Source organism: Carassius gibelio, chromosome B5, assembly GCF_023724105.1.
Source record: "Carassius gibelio isolate Cgi1373 ecotype wild population from Czech Republic chromosome B5, carGib1.2-hapl.c, whole genome shotgun sequence".
NCBI lineage: Eukaryota > Metazoa > Chordata > Actinopteri > Cypriniformes > Cyprinidae > Carassius > Carassius gibelio.
Window position 1 is genome coordinate 28,074,795 of NC_068400.1, and position 13,565 is coordinate 28,088,359.

At 36.1% G+C, this 13,565-nt stretch overlaps 1 protein-coding gene across 1 annotated transcript in view; it reads right to left on the reverse strand.

Annotated features, from left to right (window-relative positions):
• Positions 1–13,565, reverse strand: part of adamts3 (ADAM metallopeptidase with thrombospondin type 1 motif, 3) — a 159,765-nt gene that overhangs the window by 23,650 nt on the left and 122,550 nt on the right. The window contains exons 10-15 of the mRNA XM_052556227.1: positions 12,035–12,167; positions 9,016–9,129; positions 8,786–8,931; positions 7,664–7,839; positions 5,793–5,926; positions 1,798–1,921 (exon numbers count right to left, since the gene is read on the reverse strand). Coding sequence (XP_052412187.1) covers positions 1,798–1,921; positions 5,793–5,926; positions 7,664–7,839; positions 8,786–8,931; positions 9,016–9,129; positions 12,035–12,167 — 827 coding nt within the window. The remainder of the gene's footprint in view (positions 1–1,797; positions 1,922–5,792; positions 5,927–7,663; positions 7,840–8,785; positions 8,932–9,015; positions 9,130–12,034; positions 12,168–13,565) is intronic.

The following is a 13,565-nucleotide window of genomic DNA, read 5'->3' on the forward strand; positions in this document are numbered from 1 at the left end:
TAGGAGAGTCATAGTAAAAATTAAAGATATCAATCAAGTACTATCTTGGACACAGTTTATAACTCTAAAATTAACTTTAAAACAAAACAGGTTCTCTTTGAGTATGCAAAGTAAATAATTAGAACCAATTTTCTCACTTCTCCTTGAATACTACAATAATAATTCTGCTTATTAATCTTATTAATAAATCAAACATGCATAAATCTATTAAAGCAGGGCTGCCAACTTTTGAGTTCAACTTTGAGTGAGAATTCCCACAGCAGGTAGGGTGGGTTGGTTTATGGGTTTATTTGGGGTGTGTGTATATATATATATATATATATATATATATATATATATATATATATATATATATATATATATATATAAGAAAAAGGCTTATCTTACCCCACTTTCCCCTGCTGTGTTTTTATAATAAAATTATGGAAAATAACTGACTTGTACAAAGAATGTAGAAAGAATTGCAAGATCTACTAGTCATTACTTTTATAAATAATTGGAACTGTAATTATTTAAACGCATTATATTATAAATATTTTTCTATTGATCTGTTTGTCTGCACTGCAGGAACACCTATTTTGAGAAACCATATTCTTCTCCCATTCAAAAATTATTTACATCATGTTACAGAGAGAAGATTTGCAAGTGTGCAGGAAAAAAATCCAGAGTTTAGTGGTGAGTGAATGCAGTGGCCAATCACGGGTGTTCAGGAAATCAACAGATATGTCTGTGATTGGCTACATTGCTCAGCGCTACGAAAACACGTTGTAAAGAATCTTGACGCTTTCAATTGTGCAAATGTGCACATGAGCCTTTACCAAATTTGTTTCGCTAATATCCTGTTATTATAGTTTTAACTGAGGGTGCTTTTGACTGTGTGAGAAAATGTATGTGTGGCGTGAGAGCATGAGAAAAGTGTCAATTGCATGAGTTGGCAGCCCTGATTAAAGACATGTGGTGTTTCCGAGATGTCATATCTAATAAATGAACATATCATCATATATCAATTGTAAATGGGTGACAGGGCATGTCCAAATCCACTTTTGCTATTTTAACGATGAAAAAACAGTTGGCGTGCCCGGGAGCATGGTCTAAACGGGTTGTCCCTATTCTCTTAATGAGTAATGGGTGTTTTTTGGGCGTAACGTGCAATAAACCAATCAGAGTCTCATCTTCCATTCCATTTAAGAGCCAGATGCGCTCGTGCCATGACGGATTTGCTATTTGTACGGCGTAATTTGGCAAGTGCAAAGACGGAACTCTTCTCCGAGATGAAACAGAGCTGCTCGTGTGCTAGCAAATAGATAGCCTAATTCTGCTACATGCGATGACTATCCATTATGCCACGTAGGAATATATATATATATATATCGTGTACGCGCGTTGCAGACCTGCCTATACTAACACGCTCTTTAAATAACAAAGAAAAAACATTGTGCCAGACTTTAGACCAGGTTTGAGTTCGTCTATGGCGCAGTCTTTTTTCAGCTCCTTAAAATAGCAATGCGGCAGCAATGCGCCTGAACACACCGCTTTTTTAGACCAACACGCCCATGGGTGCACAAATGGGCGAAATGCATTTGCTAATTAAACGACGTGGTGCTGGACGGGAAAATGCGATTGGCGCCGGACTGAAATTAGCAAACACACTTGCTCTGCACCTTGCATCGCATTGTGCCAGGTGTATTATAGGGCCCTCTGAAACTTAATAACAGGGCTGCAGTCTAGAATAAAGAACCGTCTCTTATAAGTAAAATACTGCACCTCAATGGCCCCAGAAAGAGGAAAGTATCTTACCGGCTTTCTTAGGCACACGGGTAAAGGTTCCTTTCACAGTTCGGCAGTGAGAGTTGTCACCCCCACACACACCACACTTATCCTCCACCTTACTGGAGCCAATTTCCCTGTCACAGCCCACTTTCTGAAGAAAAGGGAGAGATAGAGAAAGAGAGGAAGAGGGATATGCAAGACACACTGAGAAGAAGAAGCACAAGGACCTTCAAGCTTTCATCTTTGGATATGTCTGCATCTGATATCATAAAACTATAGCTGCTTGTGTTGGTTTTGATGTATCTCCTGTGTTGCTATTTTGGTCACAGAAAAAAAGTACATAATGACATTGACAAATATGAGACACACTGCAGCAGTTTACAGAACAAAACTTTTTTTAAAGGTGATATGTATCTGCAAATAAAGCTTCTGTACACTAAAGAACATACTATCAATCATTTCCTCCTAAAAGCTTATCACTATTCAGTGTCCATTACATCTACAAAAATCAATGTACTTCTATCAACCCCATCCAGAGAGGTCCATTCTTCAAACAACATTCATTGTGAAGTGGCACTTATCTGTCAGACGCAGTTGCTCTGCGACAAACTACAAAGGCAACTTAAAAATTAAAAAGAAAATAGCAGGGATATACAGTGTGACAAATTTGCCTGCAATTATAACAAAAATTAATATGTGTAGATACCTATTCAGAAGTGTGCGATAAGTTTCAAACTGCTCTTAAATGCATTTTATCAGTGGTGGGAAGTAACGAATTACAGCTACTCAATTTTTCACAACTCTATTACAACTCTCAGTTTTTCGAGTACTTGTACTTTTTTGAGTACATTTTTAAAGCTGTACTTTTACTTGTACTTAAGTATAAATTAAGCAAAATAATCTACTTCGTTACTTTGAAATCATAGCTTGTTACTGAGTATGCCAACAATTTGAATTGATTTTTAAAAAATTTACAGCACTTCAGCAGCCAATAAAGATATCCGATCGTAAACGGACCAATCAAAGCGCTGATATCTGAACCGGGAAAAGCGCCGCTGCAGCAGGTGAAGAAGAGCTGATCAGACAGAGATGGATCTCAGCATCATTCATGGACTCAGCGCTTGGAGAAACAAACTACATGGTAGTGTTATCATAAATATCTATATTTTGATATCGATACTGAAATATCTGACACAGTTCCATTACGCATTTTCCACTGTATCTGAATATACACAGATACAATCTTTGTCTCTCTCTCATCTGTGAGTGAGTTTGACAATCATCCATCTCCTGTCAATTACAGTCTGAAAGTCTGCACGGGATTGCAGGTATTCCGCATTATTATAATCATTCCCGTGCAAATGTGGCGAGCGCTTTATTGAGACATGAGAATGCTGTCATGTTATCGCAGAAAACTGGATGCGAGCTCTCAAACAGGCCTAACTTATACAAATGAACTGCTTGTGCGCAGACTGTGTGCAGTCGCGATCTCTCCCTCCTTTTAAAGTATAAATTATTTCTCTTTGCTCCTGGATAAAATTTTGTCAAAAGTTATCAACCATTCAGAATAGATCTACACCTGACCGATGAAAATACTTCTAGAAGTTTTATTGGTTGTAAGTGAAATGCCCCAGAAAGTCTTTAAAGGAACTTTAATTTTTTTACCATGTAAATTTATGCTAGAAAAGTTTTGGAATGGGATATTTGTCTGATTTGTACGTATAAATATCCTAGTCTGTCTACTGCATCACTACTTTGTTCAGTCATTGCAGGTCAAAGCCATCTGATGTTCCATTTATCTACATAAATAGGCCTAAAATACTCTATATGGCTCTTAAATCTTTGCTTGTAAAAATTCTGTGTTGTCATATTTTGAATACATCAATCTGAATTGAGGTGATTTGTTTTATAATATTATTACTGATGGTGTACTTGTCTTTGTTTTACTTTCTTTTCTGTAAATTCAATTCAGTTTGAAATCAAATTTGAAATCAAGCTTCTTTGTGCTGTATGTTAATGGCACAAATACACAGAATGAATCAAATGTTTAATATTGAGATTTTTGTAATGGTAATTGGGGGCAAAATATTTATATTTGTAAATAAAAGCCCATTTAAAATCTATTCATCATATAAGGTGAATGTGTCTTTTTAGAAGACTTGGGTTAAACCAATTTCAAAGCTTGAAATAATGAGTGCCTTGAAAAAATGGATGGACAAAAAAAAATATCTACAGGTATATAGCAGTATACAGTATGTGGTAGTTTTGCCAATAGTATTGAAAATTATTGTACATCATGAAATCAAAAATAACCCTACTTGCTTTTTTAGTGCACAGTACTAGTCTTATAGCAAACAATTGAACCATGCTAGTCAATACACTGGGGAAAAAATTGTCTGGCGTCACTTCTGGAATGGCATTCTTGCTCTGATGGAGTCAGTTTGATGGCTCGGGAGAATCCTCTTGTTAAGTCTTGATGTTAGGCCAAGGTCCAAGCCTCTACTCATTTCACTTGAGAATACTATCTTAGCAGCCATTTATTAACACTATTTCATTAATATTACGTATTTAAGCTAAGCTTAATTTGCTGTGCACTCTACAGTCTCCATGCTCACAGTGTCTCAGACACTAATATTTTAGCTGAATCAGTTTGTTGTTTTTCGGGGGCGTCTGGCAGAGCATTAGGTCCCAGAAGTGGTGAAGGATGATGTCAGTTGTAACAAGCAGATATTCTTAATGGGGTCCTATTATGCTTTTTTCACTTTTTGAATTTCAGTCAGTGTGTAGTGTGTATGTTTGGGCATAACAAAGATCTACAAAGTAACAAATCTCTAAGTCCATTCCAAAGGGAGATAATTAATTTTTGTTAAATCTTTTTTCAAGAACTACTATAAACAACTTGTTTGGACTACAGCATTGTTTTCCAAAGCAATATCAAATTGATATGGCAATATTGATGCCATCCTTATCAAAGGGAAGTTGCTGCTTTGACAAGGGGTGGGCAGTACTGAAACACCATCTGAGCTGTTCACCAATCACCACACACTGTGACAGCTAACCAATCACAACACATTTTGTTTTTCGGAAGGCAGGTCTTCATCAAACCCAGAACTAATCGAGACATTTGTGCCAAGCAGGGGAGAAAGGCATTGTAATAATGTAAATTATGTGAAAAAATAATGTGTTTTTGAACCACCAAACATGAGAGCGTGTTCTAGTACACCCCCAAAACAAATTCAAGATATTGTCAAAGAGCCTAATAGGACCCCTTTAACCACTCCTATCCAACCAAGGTATTGTTGTTAGAAATCCCTGTATCATGACCACTAATTAACATACTTTGTCAATAAGATAAAAGTGGGTTTTGTTTAAAGTTGCTATTATCCATCCACATAGATCTTTGATATGAATATTTTTTGGAACTAAATATCGCCAGCTAAAAAGTAACTTGTAACTTGTACTCTGAGTATTTTTTGAGAGGAGTACTTTTTACTTTTACTTAAATACTGTTTTGACTGTATTTTTTCATCAATGTAACAGTACTTGTACTAAGTACAAATTTTCAGTACTCTTTCCACCACTGCATTTTAGTCAACACAAGTCTGTGAGTACAGTGAGCCAGATGTGTACTTCAGAGTCCCTCTACACTGCATGTTGGTATTTTGCGGCACAATTTGGGACAAAACTAAGGCAATCAATAAAAAGGGAAGATATTTTGTTTGCCCTGTGTGCATCTTACCAAGAAATTAATTCCCCAAAACAGAGCCCTAGCAGCTACAGACACTGACATTATTTCACCAATATTCAGCATCAAGTGCTCAAAAAATTACATTACCTTATGATATTAATCTATTTTGTTGCACACCATTCTATTACTGAAGTCTGTGAAAAATACTACCGATATTAATTTTAATTTGTGCTAATGGCATTTTAGTACACTAGCACCAGTTCTAATATCTGAAAAAGGAAGCATAAAACTATGAAATAACACTTGAAACCCATAATGAAACTCAAATACATACCACACACTCTCCACGCACACAGATGCTATATGGATCTTTGTAAGAGCACCTTGTCCCATCATGCACCAGTTGCTTCATGTAAGCAGCTTCACCTGTTTCTTTTGACTGGCAATAAAGGTGACATCTTTTGTTGGCTGAAAATAGAGAGAAAACAAAGAAATACTATTTAACATGAAAGACCGCAAATTACAGCTGGACTCAGTTATGTGCACCGTTGTCTGCTGTATTTTCCCATTCAAATTACGTTATGGGAAATCAATGATAATGTTCAACCAATAAAACTTGTCTTTAATCAAGCATGATGAGTAGTATAATATAATATAAAGTAAAATGAAAATGATGTGCTTTTTTAGGTCTCAATATCTAGGTCTGACATTTGCCACCTGAATAAACGCTTCAGAATTTAAAAACTGTAATATCATTAGCATAACTTCTTAAAATGTTTAGTCAAGAGAAAAATATTACTAAAGTTTAAACTAATAGTTCATACAAAAATGAAAATTCTATCGTCATTTTACACACCCATACATTGTTCCAAATCTTATATGTTTCAGAAAAGAAATTCAGGTTTGGAGTAAATTATGACATTTTTTTCAGCACAGCACTGTAATGGAACACAATTAAATGAACGGCTAGTGTGTGAAAATCAAGATGGTAATTTAGACAACACTAGGAAACCTTTTGGCATTGATTGGTCAAGTAACTTAATTAAGAAGCATGCCTTCACAATTCTGTTTGATTAATTCAACAGCTGAATAATGCACATATTATTAAAATTAATGAGAAAAATCCCACCTCATCTTAGTACTTGCAAATACCAGCAACACACACACACACACACACACACACACACACACACACAATAAGGTAGCTATGTTAATCTCAGAAGATATTATTTTATACTTTAAAATAAAGTGATTCATAACTTTTTATATTAAACTAAAATCGATTACATTTTTCAAAATGTAATTACATTTTAATGTACATGAACTAGTGATCTGTTGAGTGGTATTAAGGTTTGTATAATGAAAATATAATTAATGTATAATGAAAAAAAATGAAATGAAATAGCAAGATGGATTTTAGTGACATTTCTCAGTGGGTTCAGTGTTGAGCAATGTGGGCTTTTCATTTGCGGGTTACTCAAAATCCCTATCACATCATACTCAAAAGTATAACAAAAGAATGTAGAAAAAGCCCAAAGATATATGGCAAAGTACAGAAATTATCACATGAAGCGACTGCAGTAAGCATAAAGTTTGACAGAAATGACACTTTGTCATGTGAGGGCACTCTAAACACCTTCACTTCTTGAGCTGAACACAGTGAGGAAAGTGGACTTGACCACAATTGGAATGGATGTGTTGTGGTTCTCCCAGGAGGGAGGACACATTTACAAACTGTCTGTGTGTGTGTGGGGACAGCTAAGCTGGTCTTTGCTACACATGTCCCTGCTCCTTCAAAACACAGAGTGCCGTTTTGTATGTGTGAATGTATGGAAGAGAGAATCTGTTGTTGTCTTACTTGGTCGCCATTAAAACTAGGGCTTCACATAATGGTGGTATATACTGTCTACATGTAAGAGACATAAAGAAACGTAGAGCAATGTGAAAATTGGATGTGACAAAAAAAAAACAAAACAAGAAAATACAGGCATAACCATGAACCAGTAGGGACAATGTATTTTAGAGTTTTGTTGTATATGGCTGCCAAATCGTATACTCTCTCTTTTATGGGAGAAACACTACCAGAACAAGTGCATTGTTGCACTCTATTTTAATGCTCTTGGAATACCACAACAACCTGGAATGTAAATATCTGTTTCATACATATACTTACAATTACACTGCTTTAAAATCTAACAAACTCACCGTCTGGGTGTTCGTAGGCAAGCCAGTGGTGTTTGGCATTCTGGTATTCAAAGTGGGAGTTGCGAAGTTGGCATTGCTGAGCTCTGAAGTCCTCGAAGTGTTTGGGGCAATCGTCTATGTTACACAGCTGATATTCATAATTCACCCCTGGGCAGTCCTGACCTCCATTAGATGGACTAATAGATAACATATAATGTTCAAACAAAGATCAACAGCAGTCAATATCCAAGGTTAATCAAAACAAAGTTCACTTCAATGAACAAGTCTGGCACAAACAGATATTAAAAAACACATCTATGGCTTCTTTCACCAAATAAAATATTTAGATCTGGATTCAGACAACCTAATCGAGGTTTGGAGGGAACACAAAATATGTATAACATTTTTACATCAGTTTAATCTCTGCAGCTTTCATTACTGAGCCTCACTTTAAATGTTCAATCATGCATATTTTTTGTAAGTGCGAGCATCTGCTCAACTCAAATGCTATTTAACATATCCTTAACAAACACTCCTCAAAACTAGCACACTAATGAGCTGGCAATAAAAAAAATACTTAATTCCTATCTCCCTTGCTTCCTTTATTCTCATATTAATTAATTCTCATATTAATCACAAATTAAGAAGCAGCTGCTCATTTGACCAGCACAAAAAATAGTCTTTTCAAAAAGAAAATTACACTTAAACAGCAAAGATGGCAGCTCCTCTGATTAAAAACATCATGTGCAGTTTTTTTCTCAATAAAATAGATTTATGAATGTAAACAGGTAATTAGACTATTTCTTACTTTTATAAAATCTCTATCATTACAAGAAAATGGAGCAATTTGAACCAATGCAGAGGTTGTGTGGTTTGAAATATTAGAGTTATCGGAACAATACTGATATAAGGGACAAACTAACCTTTATATCAGAGGAATGCTAAGATTGTGACTGACCTTTCGTCTCATTGGGTCAATCATGTTCACCCCTGCTGCCTGTATGCTTTATTTCTAGACAGTAGTTTTTATTTCAAAGACACTGCAACCATCCATATGATGACTGGATCTGATTATGAAAAGTACACTAGGGAGCAATTGGTCTTCATTAGCAATTATGACTTTGAGTACAGTAGATAACATACGCAGGGTTGTTGCACTGGCGGGTTCTGAAGCGGACACCAGTCCCACAGGAGCGAGAGCAAGAGCCATACTTGCTCCAGGCACTCCAGGCTCCATCTTGCTTTACTTGGTTGGCATTCTTCCACATGCAGTGACCTTTGTAGCACCACTATGAGGGGGAGGAGTGAAACAGAATCAAATTAGGAACAACAGAACAAAGCAGGCCTAGTAAAATGTGGACACATTAAATTACCTTCCCAGGTGCACATTCAGTCCCGTCCAGTGGAGGTCCTTTTTTGGTCTTACAGAAGTAAGGGTTATCTGGATGACTGCACCACAGCTGCTTGCATGGATCAAATGTTCGAAACTGAAGAGAGAGAAAAGCAGTCCACGGTTGGTTGATTGGCTTTTTAAGAGAGTGTTACAGAAAATTAAATGGCGAGACAAATTTGAAAGAATTTTGAACTCTTTTGGCCGTGCTACCATACCGCCCTGACTATCCCTTTCCTCTAAGAAATGGGCTTGAGATTCATGAAAAAAAAAAAAAAAAGAGGCTGAGGCTGCCAGTGGCGCTCTGGAGCTATAGTGTTACTGCTAGACACTCATGATGAATTTAATCTGAGAATGGAAACAGAGAACTTGGTTTACTGCAAATGACACATTGAGAAAAAGTTCCTATCGTCCGATAGTGCCATTTGAGCCAAGTGAGATTCCACAACAAAAAAAAGAGCATATATGTTCAGTCTGAAGGGATGAACAAGTATACATCAATATTTTAGAGTCAGGCATTTTGTGCCACCTGACACTATGTCTACACCAGGAGCATAGATGGAAATCCCAGAAGGGTCAGGGGGACAGAAAGCCCCTTATCTGAAGGAAGTAAAAATAAATAACAAGTGTAAATAATGTTTTATACTTAAAATCATTGTTTAAGAAGTAAAAAAAACACCAACGCAAATGGGAATAAAATGCATTTTAATTTTAGAAACATTTTGAGTATCCCCTTCCCTTGCCTCACAGTGCTTTGGTCCAAATGCCTGCTTTCCTCTTTTACGTCACCTAAACACACAAATCCAGTGAGAGAGAACAAAGTCAATAGCTGTTGAACTCCAGTAAGAAAGGCTGTCAAGGCTATTTTATTCAATTAAACATAGGCTGAAGTGATTATTTTCTCTTTAATAGAGATGATGCAAATGTATTTTGTGAAGAGTCCACTAGGCTAGTAATAATAACGTTACCTGCTTGATGGTAATGTCTACAATGGACACGACCGCTGTCGCGGTGTGACCACAACAGTTTGAAGTTGTCTAATTTGGCACACTGTCTCCCTGCTACACTATTATTAGTAAGCTTTTCCTCTGTGTACACAAATCCTTACAATTATAATTTTAGCTGTATTATTTGTATCCCCTTCAAAAAATGCTCTTGAGAAATGTTGTTTATTGCCCCACCCGCCCCCTCCCCAACTATTAGACGAAATGTAAACTCCTGACCAGGTGTGACCATTGTTGCATTGCACTGCAACAGCTTGGGCCAGTCTACATTTGTCCTGTGTTGTCAGAAGACAGAATCTCCAACTATAATTGGGTTCTATTGGCTTTTGTTGAATCACGCTGCTATTCTGCTTAATTCACCTCAGCTGTGGTTTCTACACAATTGTTTGTTGGTATAAAGCACATCAGATGCATATGTTGTATAATGTCATCTTCATGACCATCCATCACAATTAACCAAATTACATTGATTTTTTTAAATGAAAAAGGGCAACAGTAATATATTACAAAATGTACAGGGGTTTAATTATGACAAATTCATGTGAATTGGAATGCTAGTGAAGATAATTTCAGAAATTACATTGTTGTCCATTGGAGGCTGATCCACACATAGCTGCACTTCTGTTCACTACTTTTTCTTTTCATTAAACACAGCAGGAGTATGTAACACACATATTGCAAGATAAAGGATCTAAATAGTATTGTGCAAGCAAAAAAAAAAAAATTAAAATGGCAGTCTGGAATGCAAGACTGGGAGAGCGAACTAATAGATGATAGCTGAAATACTATACAAGATTCATGTCTGAGTTCTGCTTCACCAAAATAGTGCTGCTTATTAGCAATGCCGTGTGGAGTAGAAAGGCTCACACATACGGTTAATAAATTGACAGATGTGTCCGGGGAGACACAACACTATATTGTAGGCACAGACAGGAAAGACTGTTTTTGTAAAATGAACTTCCATTTAAAGTCTCTTGTCAAGCAACTGGACTAAAGGATATCAGTTGTCTTTAGCTCTAAGTGAAGCCAATTTCAATGTTATGTCATGTTAATTTAAAAGTTGCCATTAAATGCAAATCACCCAATCTATTTTCTAAATGCAAGTTATTTACTTTTTTATTGTGAATAATTAATGTTTCCATGTTTCTTTATCCTTTTTTGCTGACTTTTTCAATTTTATTTTACATTTCATAAGCTTGTTTGTACAACAAACTCCTCAGAGAGCTAATTAAAATGTAACTCTGCAGATGGGAGAAGAAACAAATAGTTGCTAACAAAATATGTAAATATGTAAATAGTAAGCCCAAATTACAAATAACTGTTTCTAGCGACACTGAAAATAGGGCCACTATTATAAAATCTTCAGAGAACCAACTGTTTAAAGGATGATTAGTGGGTCGTTGAAGGGTTCATGGGTTTGTGAGTTTTTGCTGGACTGTCGTGTACAGCTTGGCACAGATAGTTTAGGCATGACAGAGGAGCTGGGAGGAAGGATCACAGCATGCTGTTCTTGTTTACTAGTGTTATAGCCTTTGATGACAGAATGCCAAACATCTTGCCATCTGCTGGTTCTCAGTGTCAGGCCATAAACCAGGTGTGATGGTCTTTTCCTTGACACACTGTATATGTGATTGGGACTTTGCAGCACCTATTCATTTCACACTTGAAGGTGTTTTGGACTTGGAGGGTTTGTGGGGATTAACAGAACATAAAATAACATATTAAGTTTTGAAACTGAGTAATTCAAAGGCCAGAAACGAATGCAGAAATATTATAACAGACACGTGTAGTTCTTTAAATGTTCCCATACATAAATTAAACCTGCCATTGAAATGTTTTAAAAAAATATCTGAAGCACTTCCAGCTTAATTGCTTTGGACAGAGACCTGAACGAGGCATTCGTTAAAATAAAAAAAATAAAAACATTTTGGTGCTTGGTTTAATGACTGAGATTTATCAGATCTGTCAAGGGAGAATATAGCCTCTAGCCATACTCACTGAAGTACAGATTTTGTATCCAACTCCAAAATCAAAGCGACACTGCTCATCCATGGAGTAATTGATGCCAGGTAGTTCAGGGAGCTGTGGCCAGTCATGTTTGAAGGGATCGTCCAGCAGGCAGTCATATGAACTGTGAAAAACAAACAAAGTTGCAACAGTTGTTTAAGGGAACTTAATAAACGGTTTATAAGGACCCATATACTTTGGAAGCCACTTCTAAAGTCTGTAGCAAATGATAATCCTAAAGGTGACATATGTGTCCCTGGACCACAAATCCAGTCTTAAGTTTCAATTTTTCAAAATATGCTAAATTATCCATAAACTGAATAAATAAGCTTTCCATTAATGTATGATTTATTAGGATCTGACCATATTTGGCCAAGATACAACTATTTGAAAATCTGGAATCTGAGGGTGCAAAAAATCAAAATACTGAGAAAATTGCCTTTGAAGTTGTTCAAATGTATTCTTAGCAATGCATATTACTAATCAAATATTACATTTTTATCAATTTTACGGTAGGAAATGTATAAAATATCATGGAACATGATCTTTACTTAATATCATAATGATTTTTGGCATAAAACATAAATAGATCATTTTGACCCATACAATGTTTTTTGGCTATTGCTAAAACATACCCTGGGTTTTGTGGTCCAGGGTCACATATGGTGTAAAATGAGCCTTGTACATTCAAGATGATTCATATGATTCATATCATTAAAAAAGCTCATTCTGAACCCTCAAATAACTGAATCAATCACACTTCCTAATATCCATGCAATAGATAATTTACAGTACATGTTCAAAATCCTTAAGTGCTGAGTGAGGTCAAGACATGCGGAGAAAGTGCTTTCAAACTTTCAACCCATGAAGAGATTTCAAACTTCAAAAGTCTCCTTAGAGATTTTCTTCTCCCACTAGCTAGTTAAGCTGAGGCAGACGATGAGCATCTCAAGCATACTGTGTTCAGTTAAAATGAAGCCTTTTATTGTTAGAAATAAATCTGAGTCTTCTCTTAATCATCAGCATTCTTTATGAGCCCTGTTCACGTTAAGAGTACAAATAAAATGTATTGATCAGTGCAGGAGCATGCCCCATTTAACTTCTAAAATTAATCGATATTCTTGGTGTAAATTGAAAAATCATTACTGGATAATGCTCAAAGGCTACAGAGAATAGTGACCACTTTAAACTCAAAAGATAATGCTGAAAATGATTTTCCTGTCACAGAGAGCTACTCAACATCTCACTTGTATTAGCTGCAGTAAGTTGCCAAGATCCATTGGTAATTTACATCCCATCAGCCCTTGGCCATGACAGGATTAACCCTGTACATGGAGCAGTGTATGAATTCAAAAATCCTTTGGATGTCTTTGAGTGAATCAATGGGCTCAAATGAATAAATTACCTCAAATTGCGAGATTTATTACAGAAAATCAGCCCAAATCCCATAGCCTAAAACATAACACATATAACGGGTCTCGGTTTGGAGTTGGAAAACACCATCTCATTTATTAAAGTTTAT